General features: G+C 47.6%; 1 protein-coding gene across 2 annotated transcripts in view; it reads right to left on the bottom strand.

Annotated features, from left to right (window-relative positions):
• The window catches only part of NLGN2 (neuroligin 2), a 74,602-nt gene that overhangs the window by 12,926 nt on the left and 39,477 nt on the right, over nucleotides 1-22,199 (bottom strand). For both annotated transcript variants that reach the window (XM_080979721.1, XM_080979722.1), the window contains 2 exons: nucleotides 11,735-11,884; nucleotides 2,646-2,831 (listed from right to left, as the gene is read on the bottom strand). In XM_080979721.1, the coding sequence (XP_080835847.1) occupies nucleotides 2,646-2,831; nucleotides 11,735-11,884 (336 nt within the window). The remainder of the gene's footprint in view (nucleotides 1-2,645; nucleotides 2,832-11,734; nucleotides 11,885-22,199) is intronic.

The following is a 22,199-nucleotide window of genomic DNA, read 5'->3' as shown; positions in this document are numbered from 1 at the left end:
TATGAGAGTTTTTTGAACCACAATCTTAGGAAGTCTCTATATAGAGTCTGGGAGAAATAGAAAAAAACTGCTGTAAAGAAAAACACATTTACGGTTCTCTCCCACTGAAGCAATTGCAATTAAGAGAGTTAATATGGACAGACGATGGGTGACTTACAGGGAACTGGGGGCAGTGGCGTAGCGTGGGTTGTCAGCACCTGGGGCAAGGCAAGTAATTTGCGCCCCCTAATCCGTGGATTTTAGCACTCGAGTGCGAGCGCCCCCCCCCAGATGTTGCGCCCGGTGCGGCCGGCCCCCCCCTGCACCCCCCACGCTACGCCACTGACTGGGGGGCAGGGGACCCAAACTGAAATCAATAGAAAACTTGAGGAGTCAAGTTACGGATTGGTTGCAATATCACCAGATATATGAAATGTTTAAATTAGATGGGAAGAATGGATTTCTGGACCAAAGCTCACAATTTGAAAAGGAATTCTTACAAAATAAGGATAAACTTCTGCCTAAAATGTATTCTTTTTTTATTAGAATGGGAAACAAAAGACGAGCTAGTTAAAGTTTCAATGAGACACTGGGCAATAGATATCGGACACAATGTAGATCTTAACCTCTGGGAGAAGCTTTGGAAAAGCAACCTGAAATTTACTGCAACGAAATTAAAAGACGCCTGCTCCTTGGGAGAAAGGCGATGGCAAACCTAGACAGTATCTTAAAAAACAGAGACATCACCTTGCCAACAAAGGTCCGTATAGTTAAAGCCATGGTTTTCTCAGTAGTGATGTATGGAAGTGAGAGCTGGACCATAAAGAAGGCTGATGGCCGAAGAATGGATGCTTTTGAATTCTGGTGCTGGAGGAGACTCTTGAGAGTCCTATGGACTGCAAGAAGATCTCCATTCTTAAGGAAATCAGCCCTGAGTGCTCACTGGAAGGACAGATCCTGAAGCTGAGCCTCCAAGACTTTGGCCACCTCATGAGAAGACTCCCTGGAAAAGACCCTGATGTTGGGAAAGATGGAGGGCGCAAGGAGAAGGGGACGATGGAGGACGAGATGGTGGGACAGTGTTCTCGAAACTACCAGCTTGAGTTTGACCCAACTGCGGGAGGCAGTGGAAGACAGGAGTGCCTGGCGTGCTCTGGTCCAGGGGGCCACGAAGAGGCGGACACAAATAAAGGACTAAACAACAACATTTATTGAAAGAGAATGATTTGAAAATGATTCATGGATGGTACCTAACTCCGAGTAGGTTGGCTAAGATTTATAAAACAGAATCAGATAAGTGCTGGAGATGCAAAGATGTGGATGGAACATTCTTTCATATATGGTGGAACTGTAAAAGGGTAAAAGCATATTGGGAAATAATTTATAATGAATTGAAAAAAATGTTTAAAAGAGTCCTTTTTGTTGGGAATAACCCAGACAGAAATTCCTAGGTGTCAGAAAAGCTTATTTATGTATGCAACAACTGCAGCCTGCGCTTCGTTAGCCCCAAAATGGACAGGGAGCAAAATGCAGAACTTGCAGATTTGACACATAGAATAAGAGAGCAAGAAGAACATATATTTAAAGAGGGGTGGGAAACATTTATTGAATATATGGAAAATAACTGTATACAGCTGAAAACGCTGGCAGCACTAAGATAAATTCAAGAGAGTAAATACCGTATTTTCCCGTGTATCAGACTAGGATTTTTTAAACCAAAAAATTAGGGTTAAAATTGGGGCCTGTCTTATACACAGATAGTGCTGAGGGGTGTTTTCTTAATTTGGAGTCTCCCAAAATAGGGGGCGTCTTATACACGGAAAAATACGGTAATTTTTGACGGCTGTAAAAGTGGAAAATTGATTTGAATGGTTATAGTGAAATATGCAGGAAAGTATGATACGTAAAATGAACCATGGAAGGAGAAGAAGGGAAGGCATTTGAAATTTTAAAGTTTGTAAAATGTTTATTTTGAAATGTAAAATAAAATAATAATAATAATAATAATAATAATAATAATAGTCAGTCCCCAAAGGCCTGTGGGAATGAAACAGTCTTTGCCCGCTGGCAGAAGGACAACCAGGAGGGAGCCTGTCTGGCTTCTCGAAGGAGGGAGTCCCAAAGTCTGGGAGGAGCCACCACCGATAAGGCCCTGGCTCATGCCCAGCTCAGCCAAAGTTGGCTGAACGGAGACTGGGGCCTAAGTCCCCCCCAAAAGGGGGTGTTCTGTGGGGCGGGACCAGATCACGGGTACTTAGGCCGGATCCTAGGCCTGTTCAGTTTGGCCACACGGGTAAATAACTATTTCAAAGGTTTATTTGAAGGCAGCCCTGTTTAGGGAAGCTTTTAACGTTTGATGCATTACTGCATTTTAATATTGTGTTGGAAGCTGCCCAGAGTGGCTGGGGAAACCCAGCCAGATGGGCAGGGTATAAATTATTATTATTATTATTATTATTATTATTATTATTATTATTTCCCCTCTGCCAGCTTTAGGCAAAACGGCAGCCACTGTGGCCGAATGTGGTTTGGATCGGGTGCAAAACTGTGCTGCCTTAGCTCGCTCTGCTTTGCTTTATGCCAGTTTCTTGTGTGCGGGGTCGTTTTTCCAACCCCCCGAAACCCTGAGAACCCGCCGCCATAACGCCGAACAAGCCGAGCGCTACCTTCCGAGTGGTGGGATAAGATGAGGAGGTTGACGCACGAGGCCCCGGCTCCCGAACCGAAGATGGTGATCCGTTCCGGGTCGCCCCCAAAATGCCCGATGTTCTCATTCAGCCACCGCAGTGCCTGGATCTGGTCTAGGATCCCGTAGTTTCCCTTGGCGGACTGGTCGCCGGTGCTCATGAATCCTGCCGAGGGGAAGAGAAGAAAGGAAAAAGCCGTGTCAGGAGGAGGAAGAAGAGGACAGTACATGTGAAAAGGATCTAGGAGTCTTGGTTGACCACAAACTTGACATGAGCCAACAGTGTGACGCGGCAGCTAAAAAAGCCAATGCAATTCTGGGCTGCATCAATAGGAGTATAGCATCTAGATCAAGGGAAGTAATAGTGCCACTGTATTCTGCTCTGGTCAGACCTCACCTGGAGTACTGTGTCCAGTTCTGGGCACCACAGTTCAAGAAGGACACTGACAAACTGGAACATGTCCAGAGGAGGGCAACCAAAATGGTCAAAGGCCTGGAAACGATGCCTTATGAGGAACGGCTAAGGGAGCTGGGCATGTTTAGCCTGGAGAAGAGGAGGTTAAGGGGTGATATGATAGCCATGTTCAAATATATAAAAGGATGTCACATAGAGGAGGGAGAAAGGTTGTTTTCTGCTGCTCCAGAGAAGCGGACACGGAGCAATGGATCCAAACTACAAGAAAGAAGATTCCACCTAAACATTAGGAAGAACTTCCTGACAGTGAGAGCTGTTCGACAGTGGAATTTGCTGCCAAGGAGTGTGGTGGAGTCTCCTTCTTTGGAGGTCTTTAAGCAGAGGCTTGACAACCATATGTCAGGAGTGCTCTGATGGTGTTTCCTGCTTGGCAGGGGGTTGGACTCGATGGCCCTTGTGGTCTCTTCCAACTCTATGATTCTATGATTCTATGAGGACGAGGGTCTAGGGGGAAAGGCGCAATTTAGTGCAGGCCAATCCACCTGCAGCCGACGGACCGTATTTTTCGCTCTATAGGACGCACTTTCCCCCCTCCAACAATTAAGGGGAAATGTGTGTGCGTCTTATGGAGCGAATGCAGGCTCCTTGGCTTCAGCGATAGCAACGCGAAGCCTCCGGAGCGCAGAGGGAGCGCTCTTTCCGCGCTCTGGAGGCTTTGCGTTGCTTTCGCTGAAGCCTGGAGAGCGAGAGGGGTCGGTGCGCACCGACCCCTCTCACTCTCCAGGCTTCAGGGATAGCCGCCTGAAGCCTTCGGAGCGCAGCACGGGTTCCCGATGCGCTCCGCAGGCTTGGGGTTCCTTTCGCTGAAGCCGGGAGAGCAAGACTCTCCCGGCTTCAGCAGAGAGGGAGAGCTGCGCAGCGCCCCTTCAGCCAAGCGGGAGGAGAAATGGAAGGGGCTCCGTTTCTCCTGCCGCTTGGCTGAAGGGGCGCTGAGCAGAGAGGGGGAGAATATTTTTTCTTGTTCTAAAACAAGGTGCGTCCTGTGGTCCGGTGCGTCCTATAGAGCGGAAAATACGGTAAATTTAGGCTGCGTACGTCTTAAAACACAGCCGGGTCGTTGCTTTTTCTCAATCCGGATCGAGGCTGGTTTGGGAAAAAAGAGGTGTGTGCACAGACACAACACACACATATTTCTTTTGATAATAATAATCATCTCCCCTCCCGCTTCGGATCTTGAAATATGGGTCTCCTCAACAAAATTTAAAATTCGGCTTTGTAATTCGGAATTTATGTGATGTGATTTGATTTGATTTGATTGGCCGGTTAATAAAAATTATTTAAAAATAAAATAAAAATAATCATCTTATAATATTTGTATTATTTATATTCCGCCCGTCCGGCTGAGTTGCCCCGGCCACTCTGGTAACTCTGATTTCCGGGGGAAACCACACACACACACACACACACACACACACCTTTTGATGCCTCAGATCCCTACTTAAAAAAAAAAGAAACAGATTCAAATTCCCTCAACTTTCTAATCATCTGAGTAGGCTTGTCTTTAATAATAATAATAATAATAATAATAATAATAATAATAATAATTGTTAAGTTGTGGGTGAACATATCAGACGACACTGCGATTCTTCAGACAGCTCTTGTTTATTCACAGGCCAGAACAGAACTGAACTAAAGGGTTCAGCCAGCCTGCTTATATAGAGCTCCAGTACAACGCAACAGTAACAACTTTCTGTAACTATCCAATCACTGAACGTCACTTTCGATTCCTTATTTGCATATGCGGACCTGAGTGAAAACTATCTACAGTATCCCCCTGCTGGCCCAGGGTGAGAACTTCAGTACATAACAACAACAACAACAACAACAACAACAACAATAATTTATTACTTTTACCCCACCCATCTGGCTGCAATGCCCATCCACTCTGGGCAACTTCCAACAGAACATAACATGTTTTTATTTTATTTTTTCAAAAATTATTTAATGGTTTTCACAAAATTATAAACAAACAAATAAACAAACAAACATAAATCATAACCTTATAAAAATTACACTTCTTAACATTGTTAAGTGACTTCCTCGCTTCCCCTTGGTTGGATTTCATTGCATATCCTTTTAACGGTTTTCCAAATCAAAGTTCTTATAAACTTAACTTAATCACTTATCATCGTTCTAACTTTTCAATTCAGGATTAAACATATTAATTCAACACTTAACTTATATGAAATCCTAAGCCGATCTAGTACTTGCAAGCTATTTCCAGTTAGTTTAACTTAACGTATTTAACTAAATAGTCATTAAATCTCGTCCATTCTTCCTGATATTCCTCCTCTTTCTGGTCGCGGACTCTTCCGGTCAGGTTGCCTAGCTCCGAAAAATCCATAATCTTCATCTACCATTCTTCTACAGTTGGTAGTTCTTGCGTTTTCCACTTCTTAGCTAGTAAAATTCGAGCAGCAGTTGTGGCATACAAAAATAATTGAACATCTTTCTCGGGCAATTCCAGACCTGTTATTCCAAGAGGAAAGGCCTCTGGTTTCTTTCTAAATGTATATTTCGACATTTTTTTCAATTCATTCTAAATCTTTCCCCAGAAGTCTTTCACCTTGGGGCAGGTCCACCACATGTGGTGAAAAGTTCCTTCATGTTTTTAGCATGTTTTTAGCGGGCTTGATCTCTTGCTCGCTGCCACACTAAGCGATCGGGTTCTTAAAAATGCGGAAAGCGGGAATCACAAGATCCCATAGCAGCGCCAATTCTTTTTTTATATATAGTCATTTCTTTCTTTCTTTTTTTATTAAAGATTTTCTTGTTTTACAGAAGTATGTGTAATGTCTCTCGTATTTTTTCCGTGTAACATTTTTACAAATCAGTTTCATTTGTTGAGACATTGGGGGGGGGGAGATGGGGGGGGTCGGGTGCGATGTTTCTATTTTGCTTAATGTATGTAGGGTTTGGTGTCAGCGTTGCTCCTGCAGGTTCTCTGCTGTTCATTTGTGTTCCTTTGGTGGTGAGAGAGGTTGGGCTTGGCCTAGGGTGTGGTTGTTCATTTGTGATTGGCTGCGGTGGTCTTTGTTTTCATGTGTGAGTGAGGTGGGTGGGTGTTTTGGATCAGGTTAGCCATATTGATTTGTATGCTGTTGGTGGATTCTTGTCATTGTCTTGTTGGGCTGTGTGTGTGATAAAGGGGAGCCATACCGGGGTGAAGGCGTCTTCTTCTATTTGTCCCCGTGTCAGTTTCAGTTTATTGGTTAATTTTTCTAGCAGGGCTGTTTCCCATACTATTTGGTACCATTGGTCCAGGCTTGCTCCTGACTGGTCTCTCCAGTGTCTGGTTATGGTGTTTCTGGCTGCTGAAAGTACAGTGGTGCCTCGAGAGACGAAATTAATTCGTTCCGCGAGTTTTTCCGTCTTGCGGTTTTTTTCGTCTTGCGAAGCACGGTGTCGGAAAAGTTTTGGAAAAGCTTCAAAAATCACCAAAGTCTTCAAAAACCTCAAAAAAGGCTACCACACCGCGTGCTATGAGTTGCTCCTCGAAGTCAAGTCGCAACTGTATTAACGGTTTTAAGAAAAAGGAAACAAACTTGCAAGACGTTTCCGTCTTGTGAAGCAAGCCCATAGGGAAAATCGTCTTGCGAAGCAATTCAAAAAACCAAAAACCCTTTCGTTTTGCGAGTTTTCCGTCTTGCGAGGCATTCGTCTTGCGAGGTACCACTGTAGGTGGGTTATGAGTTCTTTGTGGTGTAAATGGGCACTGTTGTCTTGGAAGATGTTTAGTAGGGCCAATTCTGGGGTGATGTCTGATACTTGCTTAGTTATTTTACATATTTCTCATATGGCTGTTGTCCAGAATAGTTGGATTTTGGGACACTCCCACCACATGTGGAGGTATGTGCCTCTGGAGGTGCACCCTCTCCAGCATTTTGGTGAGGTTCCTGGGCGTATTAGTAGCAGTGCCAATTCTGCCAATCAAAGCAGCTGCGTTTGGCAAAGCGACTTTGCAGGTAAACTGGTCCCAAGTTGTTAAACATCCTCCGGCCCATCCTGGTTCCCCGTCTGGATGTGGAACATATTCCTTCAGGAGGTAATGGACTCCCCTTCCTTGGACGTTTTAAAGCAGAGGTTGGGTGGCCATCTGTTATGGATGCTTTAACTGAGATTCCTGCATCGCAGCGGGGTTGGACTAGATGACCTCTGGGTCCCTTCCAATTCTATGATTTTATGATTCCATGCTTCAAGTCCAACTGGCTTCCCCCTGCCAAAAAACCCCCCAACATCTGGCAGGCACCAGGTTGCAGCAGAGGAGAGGCTGCTCCTGACAATAATAATAATAATAATAATAATAATAATAATAATAATAATAAATTTTATTTATACCCTGCCCTCCCCGGCCAGAGCTGTGCTCAGGGCAGCTAACACCAATAAAATAAAATCACAGTAAAAACATAATAGGGGGAAAAGAGAGGGAGGAAAACAAACCAATTTAAAATACAGGTTAAAATGCAATTTAAAATGCAGCCTCATTTTAAAATAGCTGATAAATCAAAACCATAAGGGGAGGGAAACGTAAGGGTCAGACCGAGTCCAAACCAAAGGCCAGGCAGAACTTGCAGGCCTTGCAGAAAGATGTCAAGTCCCGCAGGGCCCTGGTCTCTTGGGGCAGAGTGTTCCACCACATCGGGGCCAGTACGGAAAAGGCCCTGGCCCTAGTTGAGACCAACCTAACCACCTTGAGGCTCGGGACCACCAAAGTGTTGTCATTTGTGGACCTTAAGGTCCTCCATGGGGCATACCAGGAGAGGCGGTCCCGTAGGTACGAGGGTCCTAGGTCTTAACTTTCTCACGTTCCCGATTCAACACACAACACAAAGGGAAGCTCAGCAAAGCGATCGATCGGAAAAGGCCTTTCTTTCTTTCTTTCTTTCTTTCTTTCTTTCTTTCTTTCTTTCTTTCTTTCTGCCTCTGCTCAGCGCTCCCGTCCACACGGCCACGTCTCCTTTAAAATTAATCATCACTCCATCCCGGGGGCGCCCACTTTTTCTTCTTTTTTTGCTGGAGATAACGAGGCCTCGCCGTTAATTATTAAAAGCTTTTTAATGAAATATTAATTTCGACTGCGCCTGGGTAAATTTCACACCCGCAGGGGAAGCGGAGGCGAGAGGAAGGGGCCGAGACGGGGCTTGAACCGCAGATCGGGCAGGTGAGGCTGAGCCTCAGAAGAGGGGTCCGCGCTCCAGGTCAGAACCTCACCCACCCCCCAGCACCCAGAGGCCAGCGGGAGGCCCACTTCCCACGTTACGCAATGCCTGCGCGTGCATCTTCCCCTTTGCAGAAGGGACATCGTAGCTCCTGGTCCTGGGTTCAAATCCCTCATGGCTTCTCCAGGCAGGTCTGAGCTAGATGGAGCCAGAGTCTGTATGCGCTTCCTATTGTCGGCAACCGTCTGTCTCGAGAGACAATGGACTGCACTTCCGGGGTGAAGCCAAACCGCTACGTCAGCAACCCCAAAGTGACCTCCTTGGGGTGCAAGAATGGGCAGTGTGTGTGGAGGTCCTGGGCTTCCCAGACGACAAGACCCACCTCTCAGCCTCTCAGGTGTGGCCCAAATTAAACCAGAGTAAGATGCTTGGCACCAGTTCAACCACCTTAGGGACTCCATTCCAGATTTGTAGGTCCGTCTAGTTAAAGCTCTGGTTTTCCCAGTCGTGATGTATGGAAGTGAGAGCTGGACCACAAAGAAGGCTGATCGCCAAAGAATGGATGCTTTTGAATTCTGGTGCTGGAGGAGACTCTGGAGAGTCCCATGGACTGCAAGAAGATCAAACCTCTCCATTCTGAAGGAAATCAGCCCTGAGTGCTCACTGGAAGGACAGATCCTGAAGCTGAGGCTCCAAGACTTTGGCAACCTTATGAGAAGAGAAGACTCCCTGGAAAAGACCCTGATGTTGGGAAAGATGGAGGGCGCAAGGAGAAGGGGACGACGGAGGACAAGATGGTGGGACAGTGTTCTTGAAGCTACCAGCATGAGTTTGACCAAACTGCGGGAAGCAGTGGAAGACAGGAGTGCCTGGCGTGCTCTGGTCCAGGGGGTCACGAAGAGGCGGACACGACTAAACGACAAACCAACAACAACAAATAGCGTTTGCTCCTGAGCCTTTTCTTCTCCCGAAAATGTCCCGCAGGGTAGCAGAGTTTGAGGATGAGAGTTTTCCTTCTCCGAGATGGGCGAGCCCCGTCTGCCCCTCACTTCCCTCTACAGCAGCCTTTCTCAACCTGTGGGTCCCCAGATGTTGTTGGACTACAACTCCCATTACCCCTGAGCTGTGGCCTTGCTAGCTAGGGGTGATAGGAGTTGTAGTTCAACAACATCTGGGGACCCATGAGTTGAGAAAGGCTGCTCTACAGCAAATGCAGAAACTGCCTTCATCATCATCATCATCATCATTTTATTATCTACAGTGGTACCTCGGGTTAAGAACTTAATTCGTTCCGGAGGTCCGTTCTTAACCTGAAACTGTTCTTAACCTGAAGCACCACTTTAGCTAATAGGGCCTCCCGCTGCTGCCGCTCCGCTGGAGCACAGTTTCTGTTCTCATCCTGAAGCAAAGTTCTTAACCTGAAGCACTATTTCTGGGTTAGTGGAGTCTGTAACCTGAAGTGTATGTAACCTGAAGCGTATGTAACCCGAGGTACCACTGTATACCCTGCCCATCTGGCTGGGCTTCCCCAGCCACCCTGGGCAGCTTCCAACAAAATATTAAAAACACAATAAAAGATCAAACATTAAAAACGTCCCTAAACAGGGCTGCCTTCAGATGTCTTCTAAAAGTCAGATAGTTGTTTATTTCCTTGACATCTGCTGGGAGGGCGTTCCACAGGGTGGGCGCCACCACCGAAAAGGCCCTCTGCCTGGTTCCCTATAACTTCATTTCTCGCAGGGAGTGAACTGCCAGAAGGCCCTCGGAGCTGGACCTTAGTGTCTGGGCTGGACGATGGGGGTGGAGACGCACCTTCAGGTCCGCTGGGCCTTTGAGGCCGTTTCGGGCTTTCAAGGTCAGCACCGACACTTTGAATCGTGCTCGGAAATGTACTGGGAGCCAATGTGAGTCTTTCAGGACCACTGGACCCACTCCTAGTCTCGTCCGCTACATCTGCCAGAGTCTGTCTTCACATACAGGGAAAGACCCTAACTCACTGAGGGTTTGAGACTTGACGGCTCCCCTCGCCTGGTTCAGCCGGCGAGTCGAAGCCGTTCCCAGGGTGTGGCCCCTGTCGCATGCTTCTAGGAGCCACAAGTGAGAGCTGAGTGCAGGCGTGGGGCCAAAAGGTGGACAAACTACCCCAGAAGGAGCACAATATGTTCCCCCGTCCAGCTTGCTAAGTTCCTATTTATAGCAGCCATTCCTTCAGAGCAAAGAGGACTAGAATCTTGCGTTATTTTAAGGGCAGTAGCGCTGCCTTGCCTGAGGAGGTCCCAGAACCAGTTCCTCAGAATATCACCTGCCGCAAACCCTGGAGGGTCGCTGCTGCCAGCCAGTGTGGACAATATTGAGGTCGACGGACCCCAAAGGTCTGATTCGGCAGCTTCCTATGTCCCTAACGGCTCTCCTGTGCACATAACGTTCATCCGAACGTACAAGCAGAATCACGGAATTGCCAAGTCGGAAGGGACCCGAGGGTCATCCATTCCAACCCCCTGCAATGCAGGACTCTTTAGCCGAACATGGGATTCGAACCCACAGCCCTGGGATCAAGATTCTACCAAATGAGCTGTCACAGCTATTTTAAGTCCAGGGCAAAGGTGCATCACGGCTTGGATATCCATGAGGGTCAATTCGGAGCAGAAATAAATATGTTTTAACAAAACACCTTACTTTACTTTTTGGCATATGAGCAGGGAACAGATTGGCCGCACACAAAACCGTGTACAGAACTGTTCCGAGATCAGAACAGGAGGCCAGATTTTTCTCTCGCCGCGCACAACTTCCAGAATGCAACACCGGTTTTCGTTTCTCCGATTTTTCAAAATACGTCCGTCGCAGGAGAGGCAGAAACCAAGACGCCCAAAGGCTTTCCCACACATCTTCCCACCGCCTCTGCGTCCTGCCTGCTATGTCTGGTGTATTCATTTCATTTGATTTCAGTTAAAAATTATACACTGCTTGGTTGTTAAAAGCAACAAGCTCAAACCAGTTTACAAAAGAAGAAGAGAGAAAACGACAAAATTACCAGCACGGAAATTGCCCACAACAACAACACTTTAAAACTTTAGAAAAGTTATAGACTGAAATCTGCATCACACTGTACACGAGTTGTCGGCCGCAATTTGTTTTTAACTACCCGGGCGTTTCTTAGAAAGCGCTGCATTTTTAGGTGTCTGTTCCTGCCCTCCCCGCCAAACCAGTCTCGATCCGAATTGAGGCAAAACGAATGCTTCAAGCCGGTGGCACGCACGCAACGCGAGAACGGCGGAGGAAAATGAAACCTGCGATTGTGGGATGTTAGGGGAAACGAGAGAGGAAGAGAAAGAGAAAGAGAAAGAGAGAGAGAGAGAGAGAAAGGGAAAGAGAAAGAGAAAGAAGTCAAGATTTTGGGCTCTGTTCCCCCAGCCCACCCCAGCGAAGCCCTCCTACCCAGCACGCCGAGCCGGTAATTCATGGTGACGACTATGACGTTCCCGTAAGCGGCCAGGACACTGCCGTCGAACATGTTCCCGGTCCCCTCCATATAGGATCCGCCGTGGATAAACAGCATCACCGGTTTCTTGCCGCTGTCCCGGATATCTGCGGGGCGAGAAGGGAGAGATGGGTGGCGTGAGGCTGGGACCGTTCCCTCCGCGACGGCCTCTCGCCGTTCCTCTTTGGGAGGAAGGATGGAGAGGTTCCCCCCTAGCACGCGGCAGACACGCCAGCTCCTCTCTGCGCTCTGCTGTTCCACGAATGGCAGGGGGTTGGGATGGATGACCTTTGGGGGACCCACTTCCGACTCTGCCGTTCTGAGAGTCCATGAATACAGAGCAGGAATCAGTAGCTGAGGAGAGCTGGGAGGTGAGAGGGATGGGAACAGGGGGGAACGGGCAGCGTGTGTTCTCGAAACCAGGGACCCCTGAAATTGTTGGGCCTTTGCAAGTCAAGTTGCGTGACGAGTTATGGGTGCTGAGCACCCTGAGGAGACCCCTATTCCCCTCACACAGCTACAGTCCTCCATCCCTTGAAAATAGGAGTGGATTTGTTAAGCCACTTTGGGAACTGTAGCTCAGAGAGGGGGGTCACCTCACGATGCCCATGACCCTTAACCGAACCGCAACTCCCAGGATTCCTTGAGGGAAGCCAATTTTGACACTCCATGTCCCTTCCCAGGGAACTCTGGGAATTGCAGGCCTGCAAGGGGAAGAACTACAACTCCCAGAATTCTCTGGGAAGCCATCACTGTTGACGGCGCTTTAAAGACAGGGTGCGAATGCGGCTTTGGCTGGGAACCCCAGCAGATCAGTAGGGTTACGAGGCGCTATTGCAATGAGATCCAGAATCCTGGCCGGACCCCAGGCCCAAATCCCACAAGCCGATGACCAGGGAACTGGTGGGGCAGGTGTGTTTGGGGTCCGCAGGTGAGCTGGGTCCCAGGCCAGAGATGAATGAAAGGACGATGTTTGAAGCTTAGCCAATGGAGGGATGCTCATTTTTGATTTTTGTGGTGTTTTATGTCCCGGTTTCCGTCCCCCGCAACACCTCAGCCCAACTTTGGCCACTGGGATAAGGTGAAAGGGCTTGGGGGGCTGTGACCCGCTGTGCCCCCGAACCATGCCTCCCTGGGGGGGGGGGGACACGCGACAAAAGGGCAGCCCCTCTCCTCAAGCCCCGGCCTGCGTTTCTAGGTCACATCCATTTCCATGGCAACCTGGAGCCTAATTAATTCGCTGCAAGGGGAGAGCGTTAATTAGACGCACCAAGGTCTTAATTAGCGGTTTCCACTCGGCCCCTCCCCCCACCACCCGCCTTTCCTGAGGGGAACAGATGGGGAAGAGGGTGGGGCCAAAGGAAAGGAGTTCGTGATTCATAGAATCCCCCCCCCCAAAAACCAACAACCACCCCACACACGTGTGTTTGACTTTGGGCAACCTGATCACCCTCGCATTGGGCTGGGTGTTCATCAAAATGCAGATGATACCCAGCTCTACCTCTCTTTCAAACCAGAACCAGTGAAGGCGGTGAAGGTCCTGTGTGAGTGTCTGGAGGCGGTTGGAGGATGGATGGCGGCTAACAGATTGAGGTTGAATCCTGACAAGACAGAAGTACGGGAGGTGGGCAGGTGTGGAGGACTCCCTGGTCCTGAATGGGGCAACTGTGCCCTTGAAGGACCAGATGCGCAGCCTGGGAGTCATTCTGGACTCACCGCTGTCCATGGAGGCGCAGGTCAGTTCTGTGTCCAGGGCAGCTGTTTACCAGCTCCATCTGGTACGCAGCCGAGACCACATAACACCAGTCTTGAAAGACCTACATTGGCTCCCAGTACGTTTCCGAGCACAATTCAAAGTGTTGGTGCTGACCTTGAAAGACCTAAACGGCCTCGGTCCAGTATATCTGAAGGAGCGTCTCCACCCCCATCATTCTACCCGGATACTGAGGTCCAGCTCCGAGGGCGTTCTGGCAGTTCCCTCCCTGCGAGAAGCCAAGGAGCAGGGAACCAGGCAGAGGGCCTTCTTGGTGGTGGTGCCCTCCCTGTGGAACACCCTCCCACCAGATGTCAAAGAGAACAACAACTACCAGACTTTTAGAAGACATCTGAAGGCAGCCCTGTTTAGGGAAGCCGCCCAGAGTGGCTGGGGAAGCCCAGCCAGATGGGAGGGGTATAAATAATAAATTATTATTATTATTATTATTATTATTATTATTATTTGCCCGAAACACACCTCCTATTTCCTCCAAACCCCTCTTTCTCTTACACATATATATCTCAAGACGCCGTGACTCGTGGACTTCCAGCGAAACCGAATGTTGGAAGATTTGGGACCATTTTCTGAGTCTATCTGAACAGATCATGTATTAATTCCAACGGTTTGGGTTCGAGTGCTGTTGCTTTTTGCGCGAGGTGCACAGGATATGGTCTTTGCTGGGCCAGAAACAGGTTACTTTGGAAGGCTCTAAGTTAAAGCAGGGACTGATGCAAAACCTCTTGATTAAAGGTAGCCAAATTCTGTGCAATTGCCATAAAACTTCGGGAACAAGCTGTGCTATCGTCATGTTTAAGGTTAAATAAGTTGGAGTTCTTGTTATTAAATAGACCAAGAAAAAAGCACACCAAGAACTCAGGCCAATGTAGGTTTTAATAGTGGGAGTGGTCCCTACTCGCAAACCAATAGTCAGTTGTAACAAAATCTAATCCATTCAAAAGTATGTATTCTGACAAGGAATACAAACTCAAATAGAGAATTTAAATGTATTTTCATGTAATATTTGTTACTTCCAGCTGATGAAGGTGAATACGTCGAAATAGGGTCCTGTCCTGGTTTCTGATCCATAATTGACTTCTGACGGTGGACTAACATGAACCTACTGGTTTCTTATCATAATGATTAAGGTCTTAAATGATAATTTTAGGTTATATATTAGTGACTTAAGTTTTAATTTCTTTTTTTTTTTTAACTGTTGCTATATCTGTATTGTCCCTGTTATACCTAATTGCAAATTCAAATGTATCCCTATCGTGTTTTATAACTTCCTTGATATTGTATGTGGGCTGGAACTGTGACCGAAATAATAAAACTCGTTCATTCAGGACAGGCAACAGGAAAGTCCTGCGGAACTCCCTGCCACAGGGGGCGGCGGCCATCTTGGGTGGGTGAAGTCGCAGAGGAGTAGAGGGCTGTCGGCGGTGACTAGGGTGACTAGGGCTCTGCTGCCATAGTTGGAGGCCACTGGCCTGATCCTGCTGGGCTCTAGGTATGTTCCTATTTCCTTGTGAGCATACTGCAGCCGCCCTCCTTCGGGGAATGTGTCAGGTAACGCAAGGCATTATTTGGGTCCTTTTGCCCATCAAATTCACTAGCTGGCCTCCGTTCTCTACATGCTTGGTCAGAACATCAGAACATCAGGAAAGCGACAGGCCCAGCGTCACCCAGTGAGCTTCATGGCCATGTGGGGGGTGGAATTTGAACCCTGATCCCCCCCTCCCCACTTCTTAATCTACCTCTCTTTCAAATCAGAACCAGTGAAGGCGGTGAAGGTCCTGTGTGGTGTCTGGAGGCGGTTGGAGGATGGATGGCGGCTAATGGATTGAGGTTGAATCCTGACAAGGCAGAAGTACGGGAGGTGGGCAGGTGTGGAGGACTCCCTGGTCCTGAATGAGATAACTGTGCCCCTGAAGGACCAGGTGCGCAGCCTGGGAGTCATTCTGGACTCACCGCTGTCCATGGAGGCGCAGGTCAGTTCTGTGTCCAGGGCAGCTGTCTACCATCTCCATCTGGTACGCAGGATGAGACCCTCCCTGCCCGCAGACTGTCCGGCCAGAGTGGCGCATCCTCTAGTTATCTCCCACTTGGACTACTGCCATGCGTTCTACATGGGGCTACCGTTGAAGGTGACCCGGGAACTACAATTAATCCAGAATGCGGCAGCCAGACTGGGAACTGGGAGACCATATAACACCAGTCCTGAAAGACCTACATTGGCTCCCAGTACATTTCCGAGCACAATTCAAAGCGTTGGTGCTGACTTTGAAAGCCCTAAACGGCCTCAAAGGCCCAGTAGACCTGAAGGAGCGTCTCCACCCCCATCGTTCAGCCCGGACCCTGAGGTCCAGCTCCGAGGGCCTTCTGGCGGTTCCCTCACTGCGAGAAGCCAAGTTACAGGGAACCAGGCAAAGGGCCTTCTCGGTGGTGGTGCCCTCCCTCCCATCAGATGTCAAGGAAATAAACAACTATCTGACTTTTAGAAGACATCTGAAAGCAGCCCTGTTTAGGGAAGCTTTTAATGTTTGATGCATTATGGTATTTTAATATTTTGTTGGAAGCCGCCCAGATGGCGGGGTATAAATAATAAATTATTATTATTATTATAAAATTATTATTAATCCAGCACTCTAACCGCTACACTGCCCTGCTGTTGGGACTCCAGTTCCCCCCCCCCCACTCCAGTCAATGTTTAGAAATACCAGGATCAGGCCGACGGCCCATTCTGTTCTCACAGCGGCCAACCTGTGGGAAAGCCAGCAAGCAGGATTCGAACGCAAGACCCGCTCTTCCCTCCTGCGGTTTCCGGCAGCTGGAATCCAGGAGCGTCGCTGCCGCTGACCGTGGAGGTCAACGCACAGCCATCCTGGCTTGGAGCCGCAGATATTCCTCTCTTTATCTTCCACAAATTTCTCCGATCCTTTTTTGAAGGTGTATTCCATTTGTGGGACAATTCATCTGGTGGCAGGGAGTTCCGTTGGTTAATTACAGCATGGGACGCTTAATCTCAAGGTCGTGAGTTCGAGCCTCAGGTTGGGTCAAAGATCCCTGCATTTCCCATTCAACTCGATGGTTATTTGTTGTGTGAAAACCACTGGGTGGCCCTTGAGTCATTTCAATACTGTAAACCAGACCCTTCCAGATATTTTGGACTGGAGCTGCCATCAACCCCAGCCAGGGGATGATGGGAGTTGTAGTTCAAAGCACAGCGGGCGGTGCCAACGGGCGCTGCTGTTTGAAAGATCTGGAGGGCACCCGGTTGAGGATTACTGCGGTGAGCCCTCGCCCTGCTGTGGGTGTCAGGAGGAGAAATTCTGGGTGCTCCAGCTGTTTGCCAGATGTTTCGCAGGAGAGGAGGGGGGGCTCCAAAGCGGGGAGATGAATATGTTGCTGACCTTCTTTTTGCTCGGCGTACCCACAAACCAGAACCGCAAAAGGGTCCAGAAAAGGCCACCCCAAATTATCGAGGGGACGGGGAGCAGTTGGGGCATTTGGGAATTTCTGGTTTCAGAGGAAAGGCCCCAATCCGTGAAATTAGACCTTGCACAGAGACTGAGAAAGGGTTTGCCTCCCTCTCTGGCAACACTGGAACTCATGAACGTTGGAAGATTAAAAAAAGAGACCTTTTTCATGCTGTTGTTCAACTATGGAACTCCCTGCCACAGGAAGCCAACCGAGACGGCTTTAAAAGAGGCCTGGACCAATTCACGGAAGAGGAGACGGCTTTGGACAGCCGGACACCTTCATTCGACATCTTTAGGGGCCAGACGGAAATGTTCCTCTCCGAGCCGCCTTGTGTCTTTTTAATATTCCACGGACTTCTAAATGTGGGAGAGGGGGGGCTATTGTTTTAACTATTTATTTGTGCTTTTATACTGTATTTTAATCTTGTGAACTGCCCCGACATCTTCAGATGAAGGGCAGTATATAATAATAATAATAATAATAATAATAATAATAATAATAATAATTGCAACGGCTGTATTCTACCACCAGTAGGAAACAGCAGGTGGAACGAGGCTCAGATCCTGTGTTCGAATCCTGCTTGTAGGCTTTCCCTTGGGGCATTTGACTGGCCGCTGTGAGAAGTCTTCCCCAACAGATATGCCATTTTTTATATATATATATATATATATATATATATATATATATATATATCGGGGTGCAAATTTAATAACTTTGGAACTCCCTGCAACTTGATGTCAGGCTCCACACTTTTTGGGGTGCCTGCTTTGAACATTTTAGTTTAGGCAAGCCTGTTTAAGACACATAGGCCCTTGACACGTGTTTTAATTTGTGTTTTTTTTAGCTTATTGTCCATTATTCCTAAACCCTTTTTTTAAAAGCTGCTTTTACCCATCCTCTTATCGCTTTAAACTTTCCGTAAGCCGCTCTGAGACCTTTTCCTTCTCCTCACCATCGTTTCGCGAGACGAAACGAACAATAGGTAAATAAGCGGGGGGTCAGGCTAGATGACCCCGGCGCCCCCTTCCAACTCTACGATTCTATCATCTCCCTTCAAGGCATTTAAACAGCCCTCCGCTCTGATTTTGGACCCGTTTCACGCTGAATCCTCTGCTGTATCCTCTTGGACTTTGTGGCGTTGTTTTAAACGAACGCCGTGTCAGCTGCCCTAAAAGGGAAAAAATTAATAGCGCAGGGATTTTTGATTTTGAAGACCTTTTTCCTCAGGATATGGCCCCAGATCTCTGGGCCGTCCTTCGCTCTGTCCCCACCTGCCATTCGCTTCAGACATGCGCTGGCTGCCAGATACGGTCCCAGGCGCCCCCAAAATCTTTGGACAAGAAGCCTTATTTTTAGTTGGAATCGCTTTGGGGGGAGATTCTAGCTTGTAATTGCTTTTAGATGCAATTGTTTTTAGAACGTCTCCACCTGTTTTACAAGGCTTTTGCATTTTGCTTTTCAATTGCATCTTCGTTTGTAGCCCTGGGACCCTCAGGGAGGAACGGCCGGCTATAAATTCAATAAATAAAAAGGATAAAGAAAGAAAGATATGTTATTATTATTTTTATTATGTGCCCAGGTTTTCCTCGACCCACGAGACCATGCCCCAGCCTTCACTTTTCTGATTTCCTAATTTCATTTGCTTTTACGCCGCTGTTTCACTGGTTTTAAGTTGCATTTTTCGTTTCAGTTTTCGGTTTTAACCTCTGAAACGTTGTTGCTGTTTTTGTTTGAAATAATAAGCAATTTGGAGCCGTTTCCTTTATAAGGCAAACATATGCAGAAATGGATACTTGAAATAAGCACCTGTCCTGTACTGCCAGAATATGGCAGCATTGGTACGAGAGAAAGAAAGAAAGAAAAACTCTGCATGTGCTCAGGAACACACGCAGGAAGGGTTCAGAAGGGTGCGCCTTGTCTTCAGAACGTGATTTTCTAAATCCATACTCTTCGGCTGAACAACGCAGCTCGCAATCTTAGCTCACTAAAACGGGACTAGCTCACAAAACAGCCGCAGTTCCTGCATTGCACAGGGTTGGTCTGGATGACCCCTGGTGTCCCCACTCTTTATTTCTATGACTAATTCAATAGCTTAGGGTTCTCTCCTCAAATTCTCCTTTTCCCTGTGTTGGAGAGGGGGCCACAGGATGGGACAAGAAAGGAGTTCTTAAGTATACGGTGAACCCCGAATTCTTTCCCTGCCTTAACTCCACCAAACTCTACCAATTTAGTAGAATGGAATCGGTAAAATCCTGAGCAGGCACTGTTTCATGGTTTCCCCATGCAGGGAGTATTTTTCGATAACCAGTGTCTGCCTTGCTCTGCTAGATTTCTACTTGCAGGGAGTCTTTTTTTTTAGATAACCGGCGTCTGCCTTGCTCTGCTAGATTTCTACTTGCAGGGAGTCTCTTTTAGATAACCAGTGTCTGCCTTGCTCTGCTAGATTTCTACTTGCAGGCCATCTTTTTAGATAACCAGTGTCTGCCTTGCTCTGCTAGATTTCTACTTGCAGGGGGTCTTTTTAGATAACCAGTTCCTTCCCTGCTCTGCTAGATTTCTACTTGCAGGGAGTCTTTTTTAATAACCAGTGTCTGCCTTGCTCTGCTAGATTTCTACTTGCAGGGAGTCTTTTTAGATACGCCCCTCCCCCCCATCTAGTAAAGGTAAAGGAACCCCTGACCATTAGGTCCAGTCGTGGCAGACTCTGGGGTTGCGGCGCTCATCTCGCTTTATTGGCCGAGGGAGCTGGCATACAGCTTCTGGGTCATGTGTCCAGCAGGACTAAGCCGCTTCTGGCGAACCAGAGCAGCGCACGGAAACGCCATTTACCTTCCCGCCAGAGTGGTACCTATTTATCTACTTGCACTTTGACGTGCTTTCGAACTGCTAGGTTGGCAGGGATTCAAACCGCCAACCTTCTGATCGGCAAGTCCTAGGCTCTGTGGTTTAACCCACAGCGCCACCCGCGTCCCCTTCACCCACCTTTGGGTCGGCCCAAACACCAGGAGCCTCCTCTTTCCTTTTCCGTTATTGTTCTCTGCACGAACGGCCGTTAACCTCCGGAACTGCCTGCCACAGGAATTCCCGAGAGAGTCAAGAGAGAAGGCCGCGCTTTGAATTGCGGGCGGGCGGAAGAAGAGGGACAACGACAGGGCAGAGAGGCAGGATCCGCGGGCTTGTCCCGAGAGAGTAGCGCCACCCACAGCGCCACCCGCGTCCCTCCCCCATCTAGTAGAAGATTGTAAAAACGTGACCCTTCTCTTTCAGTCTAAAGCAGTGCTGCCCATTCTACACCCCGGATAAACCCTCGTTGATCTATTTGTGTGGCAGCACCTAGCCTCTGGAACTCCCTGCCAGGCGCCTTCGCTGGGCTCTTTTCGGGGCCAGCTAAAAAAAAAAAATTTTGTTCAGACAAGCCTGCACAGATGTGTAGAACATCAACGTACATTTTAATATGTTTTTACTTTATTGCTGATTTTTGTTTGTTTTAAAGAGTCGCTTTTTACTGTTCTTAATGGCAAATTTATTGTTTTCTTCTCCTTGTAAACTTGTTTTTAGGATTTATTTATTTTTTACAATCAAGGGGTGTATAAATTTTAAATAAGTAAAAGGAAACTGTTCCACCGCCTCATTCTGCCACCGTCAGTGAATGTGGCACTGGGTGCGAAACAAGACGTTTCTCTTTGTGCTTTGTCTTCTTTCCTCCGCTTCCGCTTGTATAGTTTTTATAACAATAAAAACCACACGCAAATGGTTCTGCATTCACGAGCCTCAGGTTCTGGGAGATCGGAAGTGTCAATTTCTGCTCTTAAAATAACCACAGTCGTTGTCCCCATTACATCCAAACTGCGGTTTCCTGGAAACACTGTGGTTTGTTAAAACGAACCACAATCAAATTGTTCTGGCTTGTTCTGAAACCACAGTTTAGAGAAACCACAGTTCCGTAGATTTGGACGAAATGGGAAACTGAGGTCAGTTGAAAAGTTGCAGAAAGGTTTGGGATGTTTTTTCATGTAGAGGAAAGACGATTAAGAGGCGACATGATAGAAGTCAAGTACGCATGGCCCAAGGAAAATCATTTCCTCCCTCTCGTGGCAGTAGGGCTAATAATAATAATAATAATAATAATAATAATAATAATTTATTACTCTGGCGGCTTCCAACAAGAGATTAAAAGTACATTAAATGAAGTTGAACATTGGAAGTTTCAGGACAGATAAAAGATAGCCTTTCTTCCTGCAGCGCTGTTAACCTGTGGAACTCTCTGCCACAGGGTGGCCACCAACTTGAATGGCCTTAAAAGAGGACTGGGCAAATTAGGACTAAGGGTATCCAGTAGCTCATTTACGAGCAAACACGGTCTGCATAACTTTGCAAAGAGAGGCTGGAACCACAACCAGTGTGCAAATTTTGCTAACAGCAGAGGATTTCCCACCGTTTCGGCTCATTTTTCTTTTCCTACACGGGATTAAAATACCCGGGGGAGAGTTGCAGTTTGGACTCTTGTTGGTACGAAATAACCCTCCGCGTACACCAGGACCCACGAGTCCAATTTCTCCGCTCCATCTAATAAACCCAAAATAGTCCAGTCCACCAAGTTCCTGCTCCCTCTGCGTAATAATTTGCTGCAGGACCCTTTAAAAAACAACGCAAAACCCCAAACCCTTTCCTGCATTTTCTTTCCTCAAATTAGAACTCTCAGCAGCGCCGTTCTAGTCCTGGCGAAATAAAGGGCTGTGGTTGCAAAAAAAGAAAAGGGGGAGAGTGGGAAGATATTCGAGGCCTGCTTTTCAGCGAGACTTCCCCCTCTCTCCTCCGAAAATTTCACGAAAATTCCCTGCATGGCCACATCAGTGAGAGATATAATTCCGCAGGGACACCCGAAACACAGCCGTCTGATTGTTTTGGGGCAAAAGGCGATGGAAAACAGTAAGGCCACTGCTGAGCGGGGCAAAAAAGGGAAATAATTCTTAACTTATTTTGGTCTTTAAACGGGCGCATCATTGCACCCTAAATCGGTGAAATTATCACATAAAAGTATTTATCGGTTAGCTTTGGGGGTTGGCCCCCTTTGCTCAAGGGGGGCAGAGCACTTTGCATGCAGACGGTTGCGGGTTCAAACCCTGACAGAGTCTCTGTTTTAAAAGGGAACAAGGAAACAGCCAGGGACCCAGAGAGATGCTGCC

Source organism: Podarcis pityusensis (genome assembly GCF_964106645.2).
Source record: "Podarcis pityusensis genome assembly, chromosome: 13".
NCBI lineage: Eukaryota > Metazoa > Chordata > Lepidosauria > Squamata > Lacertidae > Podarcis > Podarcis pityusensis.
Note: the sequence above shows the minus strand (reverse complement) of the source record. Positions and strands in the feature narration are given on the sequence as shown.